We start from the raw sequence: 26246 nt of genomic DNA, 5'->3' as shown, positions 1-26246 counted from the left end.
ATGTTTCTCAGAAGCTGGGGGTGGCTGCTGTGGGGATGGAGACCTCCAGTACCAAAATGCACCTGTATCTACCTGGGGACTACTTTTGGGTCTCCTAAAGAAAATGCCACTAAAATGGATATAAAAGTTGAAGAATGTACTTGCTTCTCTCTCCTGAGAACTGGCCCACTATTTATCATAGAATTTGGGTTATTCTGCTTTCAACGGATGATAGCAGAAGAGCCTAAATTGAAACCACTTAAAAATTCGGTATCAGCCCTGACCGGTTTGGCTCAGTGGATAGAGCGTCGGCCTGCGGATTGAAGGGTCCCAGGTTCTATTCCGGTCAAGGGCATATACCTTGGTTGCGGGCACATCCCCAGTGGGAGGTGTGCAGGAGGCAGCTGATCGATGTTTCTCTCTCATCAATGTTTCTAACTCTCTCTCTCTGTAAAAAATCAATAAAATATATTTTTAAAAAATAATAATTCGGTATCAGATGGAGGAGAAACTACCCCTAGATCAACTGTTACCCAAGTCCTGACTGGTGACACGGGCCTGAAGTGTGGTACCTCGTACTCCCGTGAGTCTATCTCACATGGTCAAGAAAGGTTCCTCAGATGTGCAGCCTGCCAAGGGAGGGTCTGAAGTTTTCCTAAATACAGCTGATAGGACCATATCCTCCTATTCTTGTTTCCTGGATGCTGCACTTTTATGACTCATTTTCCTAGGCTATCCTCAAAGGCCTGAAGGCTGGTGAAATATGTGCAGGGGGTCATGCAGTCACCCATCCCGTCAACACGGACCATTGATGCTCTGAAGCAACTAGCTCCACTCTGCCTCCAGGTGCCCAACCACCACCACCCCGTTACACTCCAAGGGACCCCAGATTTCTCCTTTGCAGCACTCATCATCCTTACACTTTTTAGCATCTACTTCTCCAACAGAGTATAAGCCAATGCTCTACAAACTTAATACCATATCAAAACTTAAAACAGATACGCACAGTAGAGAAATGCCCCTTAGGGAAGGCACTGATGTGTTTGCCCAGCATGCTTCCCCTTGGATCCTAGTCCCTGGTGTCACATGGCCTCATTCAGGCACTCAGTCCTCCTGGGTCTAGTGCGTGGCTAGGCCCTGCTCAGGCATGGATGGAGGGAATTCCTGACCCCGACCAAGCCAATCAGACCCTTTTCTGGGTCTAAACGCTGAAAGGGCCTGTGATCATGGAGTTGCCAGTAGGAGGAGCCTTCCTTGGACAAAATCAACACAAAAGATGGAGAACGAAAGCCATCAATAAAACCCGTTGGTCCTATTGGAAGCAACAATGATTATCTCTTACCTTGAGCACCTTCCTGCATTTTTATTCTGTTCAGTCTCTTCTGCTGTGCTCTCAGCAGGGCTTGCTGCTGAATCTCTAAGGTGTACTGATCTCTTGGAGGATCCGGGTACATAAGTTTCAGATCCACTCGTGTTTCTGAATCTGGTCCAAAAAAATAGGTTATGAAACTATGTTAAAAATCTTTACTGTAACATGAGTAGCCTTAATTTCAAAATCAAGAAACAATATAAATAGTGGGACATCATCAAAGTCAAAGGACATTAAAATCATCATAAAACTTGCCCTAACCAGTTTGGCTCAGTGCATAGAGCGTTGGCCTGCGGACTCAATAGTCCCAGGTTTGATTCTGGTCAAGGGCATGTACCTTGGTTGCGGGCACATCCCCAGTGGGGAGTGTGCAGGAGGCAGCTGATCGATGTTTCTCTCTCATTGATGTTTCTAACTCTCTCTCCCTCTCCCTTTCTCTCTGAAAAAAATCAATAAAATATATTTTTAAAAAAATCATCATAAAACTAAAGAACACAAAATTAATATCTATATATATATATATAAAAGCCTACATGACCGAACGACCAGTCGCTATGATGTGCACTGACCACCAGGGGGCAGATGCTCAATGCAGGTGGTCAGTACACTCCCACAGCAGGAGTGCCACTCAGCTGACTGACGGGCACCAGACGCTGGGCTCATGGCTGGCAAGCATGAGCCTCGCCCACCTCCGCAGCAGTGCTATAGAGTGGCAGGGGCAGGTACATTGGGGGCCGGGATGAGCGGGAACAGGGTTGGGCTCCTCCCTGGCCGCTTGCTGCTTCATGCACTACTATATCCCAGGCCTGCGGGGATCGGGCCAAAACTGGCAGTCTGACATCCCCTGAGGGGTCCCCGCTTGTGAGAGGGCGCAGGCCAGACCCCACCAGTGCATGTGCACCGGGCCTCTAGTTCTTTAAATAAATGCCTTTTCACAAACCTAGCAACATTATAAGGGAGCCTCCCAGAACAAGCAGCAGCTTAATGATGTATTCATTCCCTATTCCTACCACCCCACTCCCTCCAGATGCCCAAAGCAGATGGCAGGGCAACTGCACAGATACATCCCACAGTGAGTCATCAGCTGAAACTCAGGCAGCCATGAGGCAATGTAATCACAGCTGATCCCTGTAATACACTAGAAAAATGAAAATATGTTATTGGCCAATTAACATTTTAGCCCTTGCAAATAAAATATAGAAAGCAAGATAAAAGCAGACTGGCTAGAACTTTAGGAGGGATGTCATTACGGGAGGGAAATAACAGTTTAAGAATTTACCTTTGCCACAAATTCAAGAGTATCAATTTATCAGAATGAAAATGTTGAACATTAATTTTTCAAATCTTGAAAATAAAAATAGTTCATACATTTTAAAAGCCTTGAAAATATTCCCTCTGATCTACTAAATAATACCACTGGGATATAACTTAAAGAAATAATCCTAAATATGTAAAAAACTCTATCATCAGAAATTGTCAAAATAATAGTGAAAGCCCTAACCGGTTTGGCTCAGTGGATAGAGCGTCAGCCTGCGGACTGAAGGGTCCCAGGTTCGATTCCGGTCAAGGGCATGTGCCCTGGTTGCGGGCACATCCCCAGTGGGAGGTGTGCAGGAGGCAGCTAATTGATATTTCTCTCATCGATGTTTCTGGCTCTCTATCCCTCTCCCTCTCTGTAAAAAAATCAATAAAATATATTTTTTAAAAAATAAAATAATAGTGAAAAATGGAAAGCACGTTGAATATTTAAGAATTAAAAATGGTTAAGGGCAAAGTTAACAGAAGAGACCCTGGAGACACATACTTGGTTGGATTGACGCTGACTTCACCACCTCTAGACTCGGTTTCCTCTCTAAAAACGCGATAACAACTAAGCCACATGATAAGAACTGGATGTAATAATTTAGGGAAATAAATGGCTGTTTTATGGTTTAAACCTTTTTGATCTCAAGATCTCTTTATATTCTTAAAAATTGAGGACCCTCTATCTGTCTGTCTCTCTCACACACACACACACAGACATCATCTTAGCTTCAGAGCAATGAAGTCATCGCATGCCATTAACTCTGAAAACCTATACACATGAGAGAGAATAAAAGTGAAATAGACAAATAATATCTTAGTTTTAATAAAAGTAGTTTTGACCTCACAAGTTCCCTGACCAAACTGTGAGACCCACTGGATGACACAATCCTGAAATATAGTAAATAAGCAATAAATGTTAACATGCTAAGTAACTATGGTATATGTACTTGATGACACTGTAAATCTAAGAAAAAGGAAGGGAGAGATAGAAACATCAATGAGAGAGAATCATTGATTGGGTGCCTCCTGCATGCCCCCCATTGGGGTTTGAGCCCGCAACCCGGGCATGTGCCCTTGACCAGAATTGAACCCAGGACCCTTCAGTCTGCAGGTGGATGCTCTATCCACTGAGTCAAACCAGCTAAGGCAATTATATTTTGTTTTTCTTTTCCTTTTTTTCCTTTTAGGCTCCGAAAAAAATATTAGAAAACCTCTGTAAAATGTTTTTCCCTTTTTTTATCTTTCTGTATTCAAATTTTTCTATAATAGATATTACTTTTAAAAATAAGAAAAAGTTTAAATTCTGGTTTATCAGAACACACATCCAATGATTTGTCTCCTTGACTCAAACACTCCGTTGAATGCACCTAAAGAAATACCACATATAACATATTTTGGTTCCTCTCCGCATCTTCAGTCCCAGGCCTCTGTGTACCTTGGCCATGCTACTTCCCTAATAAGCTTTCTCTCCTCCTACTCCTACATCTAACCTTCTCTACCCTCTTCCTTTAAACATCCTACATTTCCTCCTGTGCACTCAGGGACCCTGCTCTCTCCAACAACCACTCCCTCCCTCTCCTGCTTCTGAAGCCCTTCCTCCTAGAACAACTCTAGACCCTCCTCTCCTCCTTCCCAGCCAAGCTTCCTCCAGGGCCTGTTTTATGCTAATTGTTTCTAACACTTTGCCTCCTATTCAGTCCTCACCCCAAAGTCGGTTGGCTTCCACAGAAAAGATCTAGCTGAAGTCACCAATGGCCTTTGATCCAACTGGCACTCTCCAATATTCATCGTAGGCAATGCCTTCTCTGATACACTCTTCCCTCAGCTCTCAGGATGTCACGCTCTGGCTTTTTCCTTCTCAGTCTCTTTCCTAAGCTCATCTTGCTCTGTCCACCCTCCATGAAATCCCAAAGGCCATTCCTCACCCTTTCTATGTGATCTGATCCACTGCTGAGGCTCTACCAGCTCTGTTAGGCCAAGGCAAAGCTGCAGTCTGGTAAACTGGAGCACCAAGGCACATAGAAGTGTGACTCGCTTAAAATAGATCATGGATACAAACGTGTTAAAGATCCCTGAAGATGGCAGAACACTCTTGATGTGTCTTTAAAATACAGCATTCTACGCACCTCTGTCTCTCAGCTCATTAAAGTCCCGAATATTCTGCCAAGTAGCCGAGTCCAAGCCCTTCGGCGACTGTCTTCTGACAGGAGCCTGCACCCGATGTCGCGCCATGTCAAATATGTCCATGGGGCTCCTTTCTCTTTTCCTGTAAGTGACAAACTATGATAAATATGTGTTTTACGGCAAGAAAATCTGAGTTTGCGTTTCATTAAAGAAATGTGGCATCTTTCACCAGAGTTGATTATAAACATTCTAATATCTGTTACTTCAGTCCCTCATTAAAAAATAGGGTATTTATAAAGTCATTGTTTATAATCTTTCAAAATACTCAGGTGCAAAGTACTTTATGCTAAGAGTAAAATGATTTAGCTTTACCTTAAAATGTTCGTGTAGCATAAAAATCAGTCTTTGAGGTCAGAGAAACCAAGATTCAAAGACCTCCTCCGCTATTTATTAGCAGTTTGACCTTGATTTCAGCATCTATAAGATGCAGAGAGTATCTACCCCTTTTAGTCTTAAGAGTATGAGAATTAAGTGAAATTATATCCTGTAAAGTACCCAGCATAGTACTTGACATGTATTAGGTATGCAATAAATGTAAACTTTCCCCCAGCCTAAAATAGAAATTATACAGAAAAAGATGGTATTAATATGCTGCCCCTTTATAACAGTTTATTATCCACAGTCCCCAACACTAATTTTACAATAGGCTTTCAGGAAGCTTCATACCTAGTTAGTTACTCAATACTCTATTCCTAGGGAATATAATAGGAGGTAGCTCAGGAGGGGAGTTTTCCACTATGGCTTTGGGGGAAGAGGGTGACATTAAGAGAGGACAAGGATGAGGGGTGGCAGTCTAGCCCTGCTGCTTCCCTCAGCACTAGGCAGGGCTCTCTAGTTCTGAAAATGCAGCTCTAAGCTAGAGGTGTAAGAACTGGCCAGATTCGGGTCTTCATTTCTTGATGCACTAAGTCTTCCCTGGGCCCAGGCAGGGGAACAGAGGGATCCCCACAGCCAACACCCCTGCTCTCCTAGTTTCCTTTCAGGGGACGGAGTGACAGGACCACAAACTACTTGGTCAAGGCTGACACAGAACTCTAATAGTGAACTACCCAGGGTGTCAAGAACTGCAGTGGAGGCTCATTAAAATGTAAAACAAAAATAAAGACTAAATCTAGTAGGCCATTATAAGTCCTGCCCTGGCCGGTCTGGCCCACAGACCAGAGAGTCTTGGGTTCGATTCCCAGTCAAGGGCATGTACCTCGGTTGCAGGTTCCATCCCCGGCCCTGGGGGTGTGTGAGGGAGGCAACAAATCAATGTGTTTTTCTCGCATCGATGTTTCTCTCTTTCTCCCTCTCCTCCCCTCCCCCTTCCACTCACTAAAAATCAATGGAAAAAATATCCTCAATGAGGATTTTTTTTAAAAAAGGTGTACAGAAGTTCTAGCTAATTACATTAACGTTAATAGTTAAGTAGGCTGCTAACCCTATTAAACAGTTCATGGTTAGGGAGAATATTTCTGATTTTCCTTCAAGAAATGCTACTTCTTTCTTCTTTTTCTTTCCTTTCTTCCTCCTCCCTCAACTCTTATGTCAATACCACCACCATAAATATGTTACTGGCAGTACAACAGGACAGTTACAATGCTCAATTTAAATATTTTATATACAGTTAAGTATCTACCAAATAGCCCATATTTTCTCGATGAATTAAGTCAATAATTGTGGATAAAAATTTATGAATGCAACTTGACATAAAATTGAAAAAAAGTGTATCAAAAGCATATTAATTTTAGAAAGACCTATTTTGTCAAAAGAAAAAAGAGAGAAAAAAACCTACTATATACTGCAAACACAAATAGACTAAAAAATCATACCCCCTTTTTGTATTAGTTGCACTGAATCTCTCCACTAGAATATCATTTTTTATCTAGATTTCTTCTGGGAGAAAAGGCTAGTTTAGTCTTTAAATTTCACTAATAATCTGTTAAAAACTTGCAAACATACAAAATATCCATTCTAATAAAGGGGGTTTTACAACAAAAATTAACCCTCTTCCAAAACTAAAATTACTGGATAGGTTCTGACATATGATTCCTCATCCTAAACACAAAGGAATCAGGAACAAATAAAAATGCAGCTTGAAACTTGCCTGATGTGAACCTCCTCATCACTGTCCAAGTGTAGCAACCGCCCCTGGAGACGCCTCTCTTCACTACGAAGCTGTTTTCTCATTTCTGATAATTCCATAATTACATTTTTTTTCTCCTCTGCAAAGTCCCATGGATAAGTAAAAAGAACAAAAGATTAAGCTTTAAAGTATAGTCTGGCTTACCATAAAGCTAAAATGTTCAGAGAGATATTGTCATGAAAGTTATTTTTAATGTTTTACATAACAAATCACATTTATGACTATCATTAAGATTCACAAACACACTTCTGATAATACAGAAATTTCAAAAGTTAAGCGAAGTTTTGGGGGTGGAGGAGAATGTCACCATAAAGGGGCAGCACAAGGGAATTCCTTTGGGGTGATGGAATAGTTCTGCACCTTGACAGGCAGTTTCACAAATTACACAAGGTAAAGTGCAGGGCCCTCCACACAACACACAAAGCACATGTGAAACTGGTGAAGGTCTGTAGAACACACCAGTGTCCATTTCCTGGTGGTGATACTGTACTAGGTAAGATGTTACCACGGGGGAAGCTTGGAAGGGTACCCAGGCCCTCTCTAGCTCGATAGTGTTTTTTTTTTTTTTTTTTTTTTTTTTTTTTTTTAATATATTTTATTGATTTTTTACAGAGAGGAAGGAAGAGGGATAGAGAGTTAGAAACATCGATGAGATAGAAACATCGATCAGCTGCCTCTTGCACACCTCCCACTGGGGATGTGCCCGCAACCAAGTTACGTGCCCTTGACCGGAATCGAACCTGGGACCCTTCAGTCCGCAGGCCGACGCTCTATCCACTGAGCCAAACCGGTTTTGGCTCGATAGTGTTTTTGCAATGTTCTATGAGTCTATAAAAAATGTCCCAGATTACAGGTTTACCAGGTAACTCTACCTTCCGCACGGAGTTGATTTTTCCTGGCAGGTACCGGAGGAGACTGTGCCCTGGACACGGAACGTTCCTGTTCAACAATCATGACAGACAGACTCAGTGTGTCTTCCCTACTCAGAGCTTGAAGAGAATACTTTTTTAAACTAACTACATCTAAAAGAAACCAAACTCCTCACTATCCTACCTATAAACTTACCTGCATCCACTTTTCCTTCCCACCAAAATGGTAGAGTCCTTGCCCCATCCAAAGATAACTCCTTCCCCTGTACTCTGAGCTGGTAAGTGACTCCCACTTCCTCCACCAATTACTCCCTTTCTCCACCCTTTTCCTCTCCTTAATCTCAACTATGCCTCAAAATCTATCCCTTCTTTAAAAAAATTCTTATCTCACCCTTCATCACTCTTGTCCATTCCCTCCTTCCCTTCAGAGCCTTGCTTCTTCGAATAGTAAATGCAGTACGTACGGTGTCCTAGTTCCCACCCACTCGGCACTGCATAGCAAATGCCCGCCTTTGCTCTGCACCCCATCACTCCACTGATCTGCCTCACCAAAGTCACCAAGTGATCCCAGTGACACACTCAAGAGCCAGCAGCAATTGACATCATTGCCACTCTCTGTCACTTTTTCTGTCTCCATGTCCTTATTCTGCTGCTTACGTGTGGGGAATTCCAGAGTATTCCATCTTCAGCTGTTTACTGCCCCCAAGCTCATCCTAGACAGTCGTACTCAGTTGACAAACAACAGTGCTCACGACTTCCACGACGACAGATCCAGTCCAGACCACCTTCTCAGCCACAACTTCTATTTCCAACCAGAAACGTGATGGCTGTCACTGACTCCTACCTACCATCTGTGTTTCTTAACCTATCTTGATGATGTCACCCTTCTCTGTTCTATTGTCACTGCCTTTCTTTAGATAAAGTCTCACATCTGGACTTCTGCAAAAGCATCCTGGCCTCCAAAATGTATCTGCACACCACTGCCTAAGAACACGTTACCTACCACAGACGTACTGAATCCGAATCTCAGAGGGTGAAATCCAGAAAGATGTTTGTAATGTTTATCTATCATGGTAATTAACTTCAGGGCACCAAGGTACAACCAAACAGCAAACAACTACTGTAGACATTATCTCTGTTTCAGATCTTAAAAAATTTAAATCTCATTCAATCCCCAACCCACAATAGCGACGATTAACCCATCAGAAGAAAAAGTGCATACTTGAATAAAGGCACTTATAATGCTGTCAACTGAAGGAGGTCTTTGGAGTTTGCCTGCAATTTTGTTCTGTAGAGCAGGGACCACAGGAGAAGGCTGTTTCAAGCGCTAGAAAAAAAAAGTTTTATTTAATAAATTACTTTTATCAAAAAGTCAGAAAAACAGTATCAGTTATGATAAACATGAATAGGTTTGATATCCTTATTTAACATGACTCTCAAATCAGAAAAAAATTCAACAAACTTAAGTAAAGCAATAACATACTGAGTATTAGGAAAGCAACAAAAACAAAGAAATAGAGCCAAAATAAAAAAAATCATCTTAATAAAAAGAAATAGGACATTTTAAAAAAAACCCTTTTCTGGAAAACAACAGAAATAAACTTCTAAAATCTCAATCCCTTGTCACCAAGAGCATCATGAGGGAGGGAGTTTCCAGATCAAATTAGGGTTCCATGTCTCCACACAAAAATAAAACAGGATTTCAGTTTACAGTGTAATAAAGCTAACAGTTCTCACTTCACATTAAAATCAAAATGCTGAAAACATAAAAACTCCCAACAAAATGCAATTGTAATTTGGGTAAAAACACCTCTCCAGATCAGAGCATATATGTAGATGTTAAATTTTTCACTTTGCACAGCAGAAAATCAAATACATTCACTGGTGACTCTGATAAAACTTCTAGGTGACCAAAAGCAGAATCATAAAGACAATATAATCTGTAGAGAATGAAGTAAATAAAGCATCGTCCACATAATAAGGAAACAAGTAACTATCAAGGGAGCAAAACAAGTTAGAAATTGCATTAATATGATCGAATAGACTGGTTATAATAAACATAGATTTAGACATCCTATCTAAAAGATTTAACTCTCAGATTAGGGTTTAAAAATTATTTTTAACTAAATAAATATACAAGCTAAAAATATAAAAAATGGTGACAAAAACTAAAAGAGTAGAGAGCCTGGCTGGTGTGGCTCAGTGGTTGAGCATCGACATATGAACCAGGAGGTCACAGTTCGATTCCTGGTCAAGGCACATGCCCAGATTGTGGGTTCGAGCCCCACTGTGGGGCATGCCAGAAGCAACCAATGATTCTCTCTCATCATTGATGTTTCTATCTCTCTCTCCCCCTCCACTACTCTGTGAAATCAATAAAAACATATTTTTTAAAAAGTGTGGTCTACAAGCCAACTGCATCTGAACCCCTAAGGATGCTTTTAAAATGCAGATTCCTGGGCTGGCCTCAGACTCAGTAAATCAGATACTTTATAGATGAGACCCAAGAATATACATTTTTATAAGTCCCCCGTGATAGCTATGCATAAAGAATTTTAAATACAGCTTTGAAATATGAGCACAGGTTTAAACTAGATCCTCTAAGGCAGTGGTCGGCAAACTCACTAGTCAACAGAGCCAAATATCAATAGTACAACGACTGAAATTTCTTCTGAGAGCCGAAAACCGACTTCTGCACATGGGCCACGAAGTTTCAATCGCACTGTACGTGCGCTCCCGCATGTGATATTTTGTGGAAGAGCCACACTCAAGGGGCCAAAGAGCCCCATGTGACTCGCGAGCTGCAGTTTGCCCACCACTGCCCTAAGGGGCAAGTGGCTTTCTAGGAAGAAAAGCTAACAACTTTGATTCATGTACCTAACTGTGAACTACAACCCTCCTCTACTTCAGAGTACCGACTTCAAACCAGTCTGTGGTGAGCCTCCAGGTTTTCTCTAATTTCCAATCCATTGTGGACAAATGTGCAAACAGAGTCAGAACGCATTACTAGATAAATGAAAAATTTTAACAAGACATGATACAATTTAAGACCAACTCTGTAGTAGTAGATTCAACAGACATCAAATTACTTTGACAAACAGCTACGTAAGTTTCCAAACACTTACTCTCAATTTCTGTACTTGTCCTGGGTTTGGAGGGTGCTGGTCCACAGACAATAGGAACAAGACTACAAGCTAAGTAAACCTAGTTATCACACTTACTGGGGGAAAACAGCAACGAAGTTCAATGACATCACCAGGTACCAGGAGTTCAGTTTGGGCACCCAGAGGCCACTGAACAATAGAAGGGGGGCAAATGCCCCTCCTCCACTCTCCCCTTTATAATAACAACTCTACAACACTCACACTCAAAGTGGGATAACCTACAGGGTTGGCATTTTTGTCTGAAGCTTACCTTTGTTTCTTCCCCAATTATATTTTCTCTTTCGTAGTAGTGCTGAAGTTGTTGGTTATGTTTTTCTTCTTCTTCTTTCTTCTTTTTTTCTGCTTCTTTTCGTCTTTCTTCAGCTAACCGAATAAGCTCTTCATTTTTTAGTCTTTGCTTTAAAATAAAGAGAAAACTATATACACTCCGTACATACATTCTTATAGTCCATTCAAAAATGTGCTGCCTTATTTGTCTAAAATAGATATAAAATTGAAGATATAAATGAAATAGTGTTCTTTAACATCAAGAAGTTGTTTGCTTAATAATAAAGTACTAGAGGCCCGATGCACGAAGATTCCTGAAAGAATGGGCCTTCCTTCCCCTGGCTGCCGGCACCACCTTCGCTCCCGCAGGAGCTGCCTTCCCGCCTTCCCACGCTGCCCAGAGGCCTGGAGCAGCTGGGGCAGGGCAGAACACCTGTATCCCACCCCGCCCCTGGCCGCTCGGCGCCTATGTATGCAAATTAACCCGCTAACTTTGTTGGGTTAATTTGCATACTCACTCCTGATTGGCTGGTGGGCATCACGAAGGTACGGTCAATTTGCAGCTTACTCTTTTACTAGGGGCCAGGTGCACAAAATTCATACACTTGGGGTGGGGGGACCCTCAGCCCAACCTGCCCCCTCTCACATACTAGGAGCCCTCAGGAGATGTCCTACTGATGGCTTAGGCACGCTCCCCCCGGGGAGCGTGCCTAAGCCGCAGTCTGGCCTCCCTTTGTGGGAGGCGACCGGGCTGATCAGGGGAAGGCACCAACCCCATCACCCTGCTACTGCAGCCACTGCCAGTCACCACAGCCACCAAGGTGTTTTCATCAACACGAACTCCGATCCCTTCACCATGAAAAAATGACAACTTTCTTTAGGCACTTTCAAGATGTGTCTTTCATAGGATATGACATTTCTTTCTTTTTTTTTTTTTTTATCCTCACCTGAGGATATGTTTCCATTGACTTTTAGAGAATGTGGAAGAGAAAGGGAAAGACAGAAAGAAACATCAAAGTGAGAGGAACACTTTGATTGGTTGCCTCCTGCATGAGCCCTGACCTGGGCCCCAGCCAGGGAGGAGCCTGCAACCTAGGTACATGCCCTTGATCAGAATTGAACCCAGACCCTGCGGTCGGCAGGCCGAGGCATTATCCACTGAGCCAAACCGGCTAGGGCAGGATATGACATTTCTTAGCCCTCTAGCAGTGGACCTTCGTTTTTTTCTCCAGAAGTGTGGTGGAAAAATCCTAGATCACATTTTTGGATTCTTATTACCCAAGTTACTAAGAATATTACCAGTGGCAAACAGGAAGCTTAGCCAATGAGCAGTCGGAAAGGTGTTTCCTCTGTAGTTCACACCAATCACCAGCTGGGCCCTGCCCAGGCCTAAAGCCTCTGGCCAAAGCTTTAGGCCTGAGCAGGGGACCCCCAGCTCCCTCAGATTGCCAGCTTGACCCCGGCCCAGGCCTAAAGCCTCGGGGCCTGGGCAGGGGACCCCCAGCTCCCTCCGATCGCCGGCTCCGCCCCTGCCCAGGCCTGCCGAGGCTTTTGGCCTGGGCAAGGGACCCCCAGCTCCCTCCGATTGCTGGCTCCGCCCCTGCCCCATTGGCTCTGATCGCAGGCTTGGCCCTGCCCAGGAGCCCCCTGGCTCAGGCCCTTCCCAGGCTGCTCAGGGCCCACACGGGGCCTACCTCAGAGTGACCTGGGTCCCAGGATGTTCCTGGGACCCAGGCGCTGGGCGCCTATGTATGCAAATTAACCACCATCTTTGTTGGGTTAATTTGCATACTCACTCTGATTGGCTATGGGCGTAGCGGAGGTACGGTCAATTTACATGTTTGTCTATTATTAGGTAAGATTAGTATAGATTAGGCATCTATATATCCTATCTAATAAAAGAGTAATATGCAAATTGACCATCACTCCAACACACAAGATGGCTGCCCCCCCATGTGGTCAAAGATGGCTGCCCCCATGTGGACACAAGATGGCTGCCACAAGATGGCCAGTAGGGGAGGGCATTTGGGAGGGACCAGGCCTGCAGTGGAGGACAGTTGGGGGCGATCAAGCCTGCAGGGAAGGGCAGTTAGGGGGGACCCAGGCTTGCAGGGAAAGCAGTTGGGGGGGACCAGGCCTGCAGGGGAGGGCAGTTGTTGGGGACCAGGCCTACAGGGGAGGGTAGTTAGGCGTGACCAGGCCTGCAGGGGAGGGCAGTTAGGGGCAAACAGGCTGGCAGGGGAGCAGTTAGGCATCAATCAGGCTGGCAGGGGAGTGGTGAGGGGGTGATCAGGCTGGCAGGCAGAAGCGGTTAGGGGCAATCAGGAAGGCAGGCAGGCGAGCAGTTGGGAGCCAGCAGTCCTGGATTGTGAGAGGGATCCCAGATTGGAGAGGATGCAGGCTGGGCTGAGAAACACACACCCCCGTGCACGAATTTCGTGCACCGGGCCTCTAGTGTATATATAAAAGCCAAGCAACCGGACCGCCAAAACAACTGGAACCACCGATCGCTATGTCACACACTACGGCAGCCAACTGGCCCAATTAGGGCCCTTATCAGCACCCCCCAACCACCCACGGCCCCTTCTCCCAGCCAGCCCCGCCCCTGATTGCTCCCCCACCCCAATTGGGGGCCAGGCAGGCCAGCCAACTTCCTGCGCCCCCCACCCCTGGCTGGCACAGCCCCAATCGGCCCCCCGCGTCCCCTTCCCCCCCGCTGGCCTGGCCCGATCAGCCCCCATCGGGGCAGGCGGACCGGACCCAACCCGTGCACGAATTCGTGCATCAGGCCTCTAGTCGTATAATATCCTTGGCTTAAAATGTCATCATTTATCTCTTTCCTTAACCTAGTCTTTCAACTTTAATAGAATAATATACAATGAGTGGATATTGATCTGGAATTATCTAAATGTACCCCAGGACTGATCTCCTCTGTAAGTAATACGTATCTTTTCAAGTCAGAATAAAAATTCCACTTCAGACTAATAAAAAACTGGAGTAGGAAAAAAATGCACCTCCTCCTCTTTCTCTCGTTTCTTCTCCTGTTCCTCTTCATACTCTTGCTGGATCCGCGCCCTCTGTTCTGCTAGCCGTTTTTCTTCTTTTTCTTCTTCAATCCTCAGTCTCTCACGCTCAGCTTCCTCTCTTTGTTTCTTCTCCTCAATCTAAAGAATTAAGCCTAGTTATTTCTTTGTCAACTATTACAAAGTTGGAATACCACTTATTTTTTCTTAGTAACCTATGAACTCAACATTTGTATCCTCTTTCTGCAAGTTAAAATAACTTCCTAAATTTTTCATTTCTTGTATTTTATTAGGAAGGCTACATAGTGTAATGTTAAGAGCTATGAGTGACATTCTAGCTCTACCAAATACTTACAAACTATGAGACCTTAAGAAACTTCCTTGTTCAGTTTCCTCCTCTTGTAAAAAGAGATATGAATGTCTACATCTCAAAGGAGTGCTCAAAGAATGGATGTAAAGAAAATTTATGTGGAAAATGTGAGAGTTCCTCCTCTACCGAAGGTACTGAGGAAGCAATCCATGTTTATGTTATTCTGTAGCAACGGATACGAGATGTCTCAGCTCCCTGGCTTGATTAGTATCCTGAAACAGCAAATCAGTGTTTCAGCATCCAACCATTCTTTATGCAAGAACCCCTCCCTCAGAACGTCCTTCCTTCTGTCTTATCTACTGGCGAGTGTAAGGTCAGGAGGACTTCAGCCACCAGAACTCAGCACAAGGTTTCATCTTGAATGGCCCCTGTGGCATGCAGTGCTCAATGTCACCCTGGGGGACATTCTAAGGCAGAGTCCAAGTTCTGACAGAAGGGACCCTCTGAGAGTCTGCATCAGGGGTCCTCAAACTTTTTAAACAGGGGGCCAGTTCACTGTCCCTCAGACTGTTGGAGGGCCGGACTATAGTTTAAAAAAAACAAACTATGAACAAATTCCTATGCGCACTGCGGGCCTGGGACGAGTCGGCTGCTAAGCAGGACAGGCAGAGGCACCCGGCGGGCCGGATAAATGTCCTCGGCGGGCCGCATGTGGCCGCGGGCCGTAGTTTGAGGACCCCTGGCTGCATCCTCCAAGAGTGAAGTAGGGAAGGAAGCATGCATACTGGTATTCAATAGGTTTCAGTTACTCTTAAGTACACATTAATTATGGCCATTTGTATTAGTTTACTGTTCCTATCCGCACTGCCTCTAGCTTCAACATTGTTATGTCTAGCGCTGTTGATCATTTGAGCTGTAAGAACTTTAACCTTCATACATGTCCAATGATTGCACAGGCTAGGGCTTTTTCCAACTCTTCTTTCTCACAACACCAGTAAATATGCACAAGCCTAACATTTAGTACTAAGCAGTATGCACTTAATCATTTCTCCAAGTATCATATTCCTAGAGAAAACATCATTTATGATCTATATAGCAAAATATCACATCTAACACTCAGTTCCCCATTTCTTCCCACTCTGTGAAAAAAAAATCACAATCAGGGTCGCTTCTCCATTAAGGGTCACAATCATAAATGAGTCACACACCTAATGAGTCCATAGAAATGTCGTTCCAACAGAAATGCTACATAAACCTCATCAGAAAGAGGAAAGCTAGCTTCTAGGTGAGTGGTTTTCAAACTGTGTAATACAAAAATGTTTCAAAGGTTCTACAAATAGTTTAGTAAATGTTTTATTTTTAAAGTTCTAATTAAAAATGGTGCCTAAACACTCACATGTTGTTTATCAAATTTTAACCACATGAAGACTTCTGTGCATAACTTAAATTTTTGGTACAGATAAGGAGCCAAGGCCATCTTTGTGCACAGATCTGAACATTTTATAGCATCTCTTTTAACACTTAAGTTTGGATTTATATCTGTCTCATACTATACTACTGTTGCTAGTAATAATAAATATCATTTAGCTAGTTCTGGGTTAGACTTTGAGGGTGAAAAATGGGGACAGTTAAGAGACTGGTAAAAGAAAATATGTAAACCACCATTTGACACTGAGGGTTTACAGGTGGGAGAACTGAAAGCTGGACTTACTCTGAAACTAACATAGTCAGAGCGTCCCCACTATTAGATTTTTCCAGAGGGAAAAATTCCCTAGAACTATAAGTTCTGTACCTACAGATGTGATGCTGAAGTGAGACTTGGGTTCCAGCAGTGGCTTCATAATGGCTAGCTCTACCACCATAGATGAGCCTCTCTGCCTGTATTTTAATTGCACATCATAAAATAAAATACCTTTCTCAGAGAGTTTTGAGGTTTAATGAGATACTATCTGTAAAAGTATCTTATAAACAATAACAAGCTATACATTTGCAATATTTGTTTTTTCCTGAATTCTACCCTAGACCATGTAACACTTGCTAAGTACAATAGAAGCTACTTGAATTTTTACTTGCTGTCAGTACAGGCAACATACCACAGGATCTTTCAAGTTCAACCAGTAACTCTATAACCCTCAAAATGCTGCTGCCTGACTGGAGTGGCCAATATCTTTGGAGCCTCTGATTCCACTTTCTGATATTCTATAACTCTATTCATTCTGTCATTCATGAGAAAGGTCTTTCCATCATTTCCACAGTCACCACTCTAGTAAAATACCCCTGCTTCCAAAGTTTTAAACCTCCCAATAATAGATCCTAAACACTAATGCCAGAGCATCCTTAAGGCTGCATTTATTATGTCATTCCCTTAGGTAAGGGTCCACAAAATTAGAATTAGAAAGGTAACATCTTTGAGTAGAATCTCTTTTAGAGGAATTTAAGAGGCTGGGATTAGATTGGATAGCCTTAAATGTCAGGCTAAGGAATTTGAAAATTCCTGTAGAAAAGAAAAGCTACTACCAGGGTTTGAGTAAAAAAAAAAAAAAAAAAAAAAAGAGTAACATGTGAAGTCCTATGAAAGGAAGATTAAGTAGATCCCAGAATTAATTTGACACTGGAATGTCAGTGTGGGTGGAGAAGGGGTGACGGGAGGGGAGAAGAAACTGTGAGTCCCTCCTGGGCAGGTCTCTCGTTCCTCTCAGGTGCTCTCCCTAGTATTCAGCACAAGGGTGGGCACAGCATGGGAGAAGTCTGTTTGCTTAATAAACACTGGATGCACAAGTGCCTTCCTTTGGGCATTTCTAATATTTTAAATGCTATTTGTTTACATACATAAATGCAGCAAATAAATGCAATTGTGATTAGATGTATTTTAATTCATTTACAATCTATACTACTGAGTCAAGAATATCAAATCTTTTGGGGGGAAAACTATTGACATTCTACTAACACATAAGCATCTAGAAAGAGTAATTCTATACCTAAAAGGTGAATGTTTTATTACCTTCAGTTTTAGAAATTTCAGCACTCTTTAACGATTAGTGATTTAATAAAGTTTAGAAAAGATTAAGTCAACTGGTATACCTGTCTCCTTATTCTTTTTTTCAAATTAAGTGACATAATTTTAGTACTACCTATATCTGATATATGTTACAAATTGTAGATAACTGCATGGCACCTTAAAATTTATTCATCATGTGGATAAAAATCTTTGCAAGTTCAGTTCATTAAAACCTTTATGAAATTTGAAACCATGATCAAATAAACATTTCACCTGAAACCGAAGAAAATTCTTGTATGATTCTTGCTGTCTAATCTGAAGTTCAGTTGGGGGCTCACCAAATACATTTCCCCGAGCAAAAGGAGAGCTCTGTATTTGCATGTGTCCTTGAAAGAGAAATTTGCCAAAACATACCATTAGACAATGCTTAGAAAAAGTAAACAGTCAGGAATGAAGAGTTAGCTATTAAATTCATATTTTGAAAAAAAAAATGTGCTAAATATGGAAATCCAGAGGTTACAATCAAAAAGGAAGGCTGAGATTAGAATCTGAAGACCAAGTGAAAGTAACGCGAGAAAGCAAAATGGTGAAACTAAAATAAAATAGTTGAAAAATCATAATATATCTGTACCTTAAAGACACCAACATAAAAGGTAATAGCTAATCAACTCTGATTACAGGAAAGGCTTTAAAGTAAAATTTATGGAGAGAAAAAAAAAAAAAAAGTTCTCATGTATGTAAATATCCTTTTCTTAAGAAACTGCTTAATTATATATTAAATGTATTATGTACATATATGTAAAAAATATCTAAGTTGTTTTAAAAAATCAGTAATTCCAAGTCTTCCATCCATGATTAAAATAAACAATAAAGTAAAATCTAAAATCTTTTTTAAAATTGAAATGACTCTTTTAATCATTATAATAATTTTTATTTAAAAATTCTATCTAGTTAATTGGGACATAAACATAAATAATTAAAATGTTATCTATTACCTATAAGTAGTATTACACATTCTGGGAAAGGAAAATATTTCATAAAATCAAGTTGAAAAATAATTATACCTGAGGAGTGTCTATGAATGCAGAAAGAAAAAATTGTATTTAAATTTAAGCTTCATGTAACTTTTTGTATCATTTTTTATGTACCGACTCATTCTTTGTACCATTTTGTACCATCATTTTAAACATTTACTTTCTCGCACTCATATAGTTTGTGTAGGCTGACTGAGAGTTGAGCTGCTATTTAGGTCTCTTTGCTCTGTATTTAAATTTATGAATATTTATTTGAATAGATCAGCAGACTGCCAAATCAATACTTATACATTATAATCTTATGCTATGGTATAAAAGCTGGTAGCAAAATAAAATTGAATGGTATGTTTCACTTCAATGATCACTCAAATTCTAAGCCTTTGAGGCAATTAGAGAAGAAATATTATCAAAGACAAGGATAAATTCTTCTAAACATTTATAATAAATTATAAAATTAAAATCACAGGGAAACACTTGTTCTATACCAAGTAAATAAAAATATATCTAGACATCATGATAAGCCACAAAATAAATTTAAGCCAAATTAGTATGGACTTCATAAATATGGTTCTTCATCCAAGAACTATAAGTGGGGGAAAATTAGGAAGACCTCAAAACAGACAAAACATTAATCATGAACCTTAAGGACACATTATAACATTCAATTTTTAGATATATTCAAGTTCCCTAAGGCCTTTAAATATTAATGCCACATATGAATATGTGCACACGTGTATAAATACACGAACATTTATACATATGTGTATACATACACTGACACTCATACACATATATTATGGCATAGCAACAAGTTAGGTGAACTTTGGATAAGTATTGCATTCAGAAAGTCTATTTTAGGTTATTAGAGAATGAAAATTAATTTAGAAAATTTCAACTCACAAAAAATGAGGGAAACCCTGGTGGTGTGCAGAAAGGCTATGGACAACAAATTCTGCTGAGCATATTTAATCATCATGCTGTGTTGTTTCCTGGGAAGGGGTCATAGAAACTGTTTATTTTTCCAGGGTTTGCTGGTAAGCGGAGCTAAGTGATTGTTACTAAGACAGAAAGTGCGAGGCTGAAACAGAACTGTAAACAGTACTGGGTGCGGAAGAAACGGGCAGAGAATGGGGTCTGTAGCACTGAGATCTCAATATAGACTATGAGAAGAAAAGGCAAATTAAGAGAAAAAATAATGATAATCAGAAAGAAGCCAAAATTCTCTTAGCAGCAATAATATGAAAAGGTATTTTAATGCTCCTACTGCACATTAAATTATTACAGACCCAGAGTGAGAATCAAATCAATAATTTAATCAAAATCAAAAGTTTAGTGCTCCCAAAACTTAAAGTGGATCTACGGGGCAAAATCTATTAAAGTGGACCTACGGATCAAAGTAAGAAAGCATTCCTGATAATTAGCGATCAAATAGTGGTACAGGCTGCCCACAGAAACCACACACACTCCACCTCCTGAGTGTTAAGAAAGGCTGCACAGAGTAGCGCTGCCATCTAAGGATTGAAAGATGCAAGGCTAGTGATTCTAATCACAGTTTGGCCAGTAAATCATAAGGCTTAAAAATAAAATAAAAAAATTTAGTCCAAGGTATTTTAAAAGGACTTCCTAATGTAAAGTTCTTTTCTAATCTAACATCAAAACTTCTGTGAAAGTAGAAAAGCAGAATTTGTAGCAAATAACTGGTTACTTTTATATGCATCAAATTTCTTTGAGAAAAAATAATGCCAATTTTTTCTGGAAAGTCATAAAGAAAGATGAGTAATTTTCAATTTCTGGAACTTTTAATTGATGGATGTTGCTTAACAGCAAACCAAAGATATTTGCTAAAAAAGGGGGAGGGAGATGTGACTCGATATCAAATTAAACTTTTAATTATTCATTTCTTTGTACATTGTGGTTTTACAAGGGAGAGCAAATGATTATTAAAAAACAAGCTAAAAATTAATTTTATTGTACAATTTGTCATACCACATCTGATACCTCTCACCAATTCAAATAGTTACGGGTATAAAAAACAATGTGTAAAAAGACTAGTTGATTTTGAGCAATGTCCTTCTATAGCAAAATAGAAATGTTAGCAGCAGCTAAAACATGCATAAGCAAATTATAAAGCTGAGAAGAAACAGTATTAAGAAGCAATCTATGTTTCCTTATTCACTTTTTTCAAAACACCTATGAAGAAAAGGTATAAAAAGCACAAATAACATGTTATGCTTCCTGACTCAGAATAACCAAATTCTCAATATAGTAAGACTTCATCAGAGAACAGAAATGTTACTGAACAATTTTAGAAATGTAAAAGAAAAGATAGAATGTGATTAAACACCTGAGTTTTTATTTGCAGAATCTTCTAGGCTCTCAGCATTTGAAGTGGCTAAATTTTGGTCTAGAGATACAACAGCCCTTTTATCTTCATATGGTCTTGCATCTGGGTTATGGTAGGCATCTATATTTTGTCTGTGCATCTTATTCAAATCAGCTGAGAGGGGAAAAATAAGCCATTTATTTCAATAAATACATTTTTATAATTAGTATGCTTAATACATGTTAAAAACAACAACAGGACAGAGCTGGAATAATTCAACAATATCTCGGTGCCCTGAAAACTTAGAAGATTTTTAGAAAATAATGTTACAAAACAAACTCAAAATTAGTAGAGAACTTAAGAATATATAGATCTTTGACAACCCTTAAAAACCATATTTATCTCTTGTTACTTCAGAACCTGGATTCTCTTTAATACAGAAAATATAGCAACAATTCAAACACGTCATAGTGAATTTTACCCAAGATCATTAGCGTTCCTAATGGAAAAATATAATCTGTGCAGTTTTAAAACATAGCCACAAACCCTTTGACAATTCTCCCTTCCCCTCTCCTTGAGTGTGGGCCATTGTTCCTAACTCACTTATAAACAGGATATTGCAGAATAAAGGTATATGACTTCTGAGGCTCCTTCATGAAAAGACATAATGGTTTCCACACTGTTTGATCTACTGCCTCCCTCACTCTGAAGAAAGCCAGCCATTTTATCACCAGGACACTGAAGGAGCCATAGGGAGAGGCTCATGCGACCAGAAACTGAGGCCTCCGGAGCCATGTGAGGGAGCCAGATTGGAAACAGACTTTCCAGACCAGTCAAGCCTTCAGACGACTACAGCCCCACCTCTGACATCTTGGACTGCAACTCATGAGGGACCCTGAGACAGAACCATCCAGCTAACCCACTCATAAATTACTGATCCACAGAACTACAAGATAATAAATGTTTGTTATTGTAAAATGCTACATGTTGGGGTGATTTGTAACACAACAACAGATAGAATGGCAAAAATCTGAACATGTAGGACTGGTTCAAACAACCAGAAAACAGATCTGAATGACTGAAGAACTCAAAAGCTTTAACAAATAGAAAGTAGTTCTCCGCACACAATTTGAACAGTACTGCAGCAATGAAAGCAAACTGAAACCTGGATATAAAAAGTATTTAGCAGGAGGCCTGTTATGTTCAAGGATGTGTTTTGAACATGAATCACAATTAGAATACCATATAGAACATGGCAAGTAACATGTGAATGTTACCAAAGAGAAGAAGAGTTCTGAATGAGTAAAGTTAAGATCCTGTTGCAACATTTAGGACAGGATGGACTGAGAGTTCCAAAAGTAAAGGTGGGTGGGAAAGTCTAATAAAGAAAGAACAGTGTGAGAAACAGTTCCAAGGGGGTAAACATGAAGTGTTCCGACAACATTAAAGTAGGCCAGCTTGACTAGAGCACAAAACACATGTAAAAGAGCAATGACAAATGGGAAAGTGCAGGCTGGATGACTATTCTGAAATACGCTGAAATACACACTGATGATTCTCAGTTCTGTTCTGCAGAAGCACATAGGAGGAGAGGCAGTTTTGGTGGTTATAAAAGTAGTACTAACAATCATGGTAGCTAACATTTAATAATCACTACTTTATATTCTAAATAACTTATATGACCTGGTACTATTACTTTCACCCCAGTATTACAGATGAGAAAATTAATTTTCCCAAAGATCACAAAGCCAGTAAATAGCACAGCAAGAATATAAACTCAGCCAGTGAGATTCCAGAATCCTCACTGATTTCTGAGTACAGAATACTATGATTGGGTATATTTTTGATACATATAGCTTGGAGTGAAAAACAAAGTAGAATGAAGTAGTTGTGAAGAAATGGCAAAAGCCCAAGCAAGACATTATAAAGCTCAAATATGGTGGTAACATGAATGAAAACAAAGAGAATTCAAAGAACACCGAGGAGGCAAACCTATAGATTAGTCTTATTAACGGACTGGATATGAGGAGTCAAAAAAAAACAAACCACTCAGCATTTTTCAGTTTGAATGATCAGAATTATGAGGCATGTACAGGAAAAGGCAACGATGAGCTGGATTGACAAAGTGAAGTTTGGTTTTGCATGCTAGATGTACATAACCCACCGAGCCTCAGGTGCCAAGATTCAGAAGACAGGTCGAATGTGAAGAAGAGAATTTTACAAGTGGTCAGGGGCAAAGAAAGAGCTATACAAGGATCATTCACAGAGTAGACCTAAAGAGAAACATCAGAGTAGAAGAGATGAGGTAGGAGAGAACGGATGAAGAACATATCTAACTCAAGGAAAACACGGTATCAGAAGACAGTCCTAGAACAAAGATCATGTTCACAGACCTTGAAGCACTTAACCTGTTCATAAAATGCATCCAAATGAATATGTCAACTGAAGAGAGGACAGCATCTGGGAGGGTGCACAGGATGTAAAGGAAGGAACTGTCAACACAGTTCAAAGAGGAGGAGGACCAATAATGGTTAAAACCATCAAATGGAAATAAGGACCAGTTAATTCTGAAATGTAGCATCCGTCGAGTGGTGGGAGCTAGAAGTCATACCATGGAATATGAACGAGTAAGAGGCAAGACTGGCAGCAACAGGCACAGACTACTTTTTGAAAGTGTTTTATATAAGGGAAGTATAACAAGGTCAAGAGTTTTGTATTTAAGAACACAAGTAACCTCAGTATGTTTAGTAATGGAAGGAGAGAAAGGAGTGGAATAACTGAAAATGTAAGGAGGAAGTGGGTGAAAGCACAGAGAAAAACTGATTACCAGAAAATTACCACGTGCCAAGGACTGGTAAAACGAGAATTAGCTAGGTGCTGCTGAAATCACCATCAAATCCTGAGCTCTATCTGGATATGGAGGAAAATGAAAATAGGAAGATGATGGGAAAATTGAAGTTCCTAAAAAAAGTCACAAAAATGGTATAATTTAAATAGGAAATCAAATCTCATTGTCATCCAATTCACTAGAACAGCATAAGACCAATCTACATAAATGAGAAGTCACAAGGAATAATAATACACATTGTGATTACACATGATCCTCTCAGAATAATCAATGTATTTATATAAAAATAAAATTAGTTTCAGCAGAGTACAAAATTATTTCTTAAAGATTTAAAACTATCAGATTTAGCAATCAAAACAAATCTATACTGTAAGAGATCAACCAAAGGACTTGTATGCATGCATATAAGCACAACCAACAGACTCAAGACACTGGGGGTGGGAGGACGAGGGAAAGTGATGGGGGGTAGGGGAGGCTGGGGGTATGTCAGTGGGAAAAAAAAAAAGACATATGTACTACCGTTTGTAATATCTTAAACAATAAAAAAAATCTACATTTATTTTAACTGGAAAAAAAGATTAGTCAATTGTCAATCCTTATCTATCCTGTGAGATAATAAAAGTTTTGAAATCAGCTAAAAAATGAAAATAAAAAAGGCACATCTGTCAGGAGTGTAATTTGCCAACAGCAAAGATGTCACTGAAAAGGGGCCTTTACTTCAAATGTAAATTATATCATCTATATTAATAAAAGCCTAGTTGGTCCTCGCAGGCGACGTCGTCACAAGATGGCCACCACAAGATGGCTGAACGCACAGCGGAGGCGGGGCCCAGTGGCCACGCATGCCGTGAGGCCTGGGGGTCCCTAGCTCCACGCAGCATGGAGGAAGCCAGTCCCAGCATCTCTGCTGCCTCGCATGGAGGCAAGTTCCGGCGGAGGAGGCGGGTTACGGCAGGGGAGGGCAGTTGTGAGCGATCGGGCCAGCAGGTGAGGGCAGCTGTGGGTGATCAGGTCGGCAGGGGAGGGCAGTTGGGGGTGATCAGGTCAGCAGGGGAGGGCAGTTGGGGGAAATCAGGCCAGCAGGGAAGTGGTTAGGGGGTGATCAGGCTGGCAGGCAGAAGCTGTTAGGGGCAATCAGGCAGAAAGGCAGGCAGGCAGGCAGGCGAGTGGTTAGGAGCCAGCAGTCCCAGATTGTGAGAGGGATGTCCCAGATTGGAGAGGGTGCAGACTGGGCTGAGAGACACCCTCTCCCCCCCGCTCCCATGCAGGAATTTCATGCACCAGACCTCTAGTTTAACATAAAATTGCAAGCATTACAAGAATAATTCTGCAACAAACAAAATAACCAAAGAAAATGTCACATATTCACAGTGGAAAACAATTCTACTACCTGAACAATTTCTTAGACCACGGCTCAAGTATACAGGTAAATAATATATAAATAGTACTTAAATTTTTCATTCCTTATCTTTTACATGATTTAAATACAGCATCCCTTGCACACTATTCCAGATCACTTATTTTAAAGTTATCTTACTAGTTTTTTTTAAAAAAAAGAACCTTGTAATAAGGGTTTTATTACTTTTACTAGGAAGTTTTTTTTTATTTTTTTTAAATATACTTTATTGATTTTTTTACAGAGAGGAAGGGAGAGGAATAGAGAGTTAGAAACATCGATGAGAGAGAAACATCAATCAGCTGCCTCCTGCACACACCCCACTGGGGATGTGCCCGCAACCAAGGTACATGCCCTCAACCGGAATCGAACCTGGGACCCTCCAGTCCACAGGCCGACGCTCTATCCACTGAGCCAAACCGGTTAGGGCGGAAGTTTTTTTTAAATTCTAACTAGTGCAGGTAAATATTAGCCAACTAACATGAGCTTTTCTCTGCAACTGAGTTATCTTCATCAGAGACAGGCAATTTATAATAGAAATAAATGAATAGTACTCTGAAGAAGAAAGGCTTTCTAAGGTGTTGTCATAGAGATATTTACCAAATACCTTTTTTGCATTAAGCTGCATAAAAAGAGACCTTGCCTTACAGGCTATGATTCCCACTACTTTCTGCTCCCCAATCTTTTGAAAAGTTAAAAATAATTGTTTCTAATACCATAAAACCAAAACCAATCAAAACTTTTCATTTATATCATCCAACTGTCCTGTAATAAAGCTGTTCTAATTTACAATTCCATAAAAATGAGTGCCTTAAAAAATGAAATGGCATTAAATGGAATCTCTGCCAATGTTATAGGTCACAAATTTTCTCTCAGATAATTTCAATTGATGTAATTGGTATTGCTTTGCTCATGAGGCTGACACATGTTTGTTCTCTTATGAATTATCTCAATATATATATTCGCCCATTTTCTGTTGGTCTTTATATCTTATTGATTAGTATTATCTTTTTGTCTGTCAAATACTGAAAGTGGTTTTTTCTTATATG

The 26246-nt window shown here is 40.6% G+C and overlaps 1 protein-coding gene across 1 annotated transcript in view; it reads right to left on the bottom strand.

Annotated features, from left to right (window-relative positions):
• Positions 1-26246, bottom strand: part of CSPP1 (centrosome and spindle pole associated protein 1) — a 114067-nt gene that overhangs the window by 9381 nt on the left and 78440 nt on the right. Inside the window, 9 exon segments of the mRNA XM_080646347.1 lie at positions 1322-1462; positions 4780-4919; positions 6927-7044; positions 7838-7904; positions 9057-9161; positions 11249-11395; positions 14280-14429; positions 17870-17982; positions 20975-21127. Of these exon segments, the coding sequence (XP_080502473.1) occupies positions 1322-1462; positions 4780-4919; positions 6927-7044; positions 7838-7904; positions 9057-9161; positions 11249-11395; positions 14280-14429; positions 17870-17982; positions 20975-21127 (1134 nt within the window).

Source organism: Plecotus auritus (assembly GCF_963455305.1).
Source record: "Plecotus auritus genome assembly, chromosome: 11".
NCBI classification, from domain to species: Eukaryota; Metazoa; Chordata; class Mammalia; order Chiroptera; family Vespertilionidae; genus Plecotus; species Plecotus auritus.
This window is presented reverse-complemented; position numbering and strand designations above follow the sequence as displayed.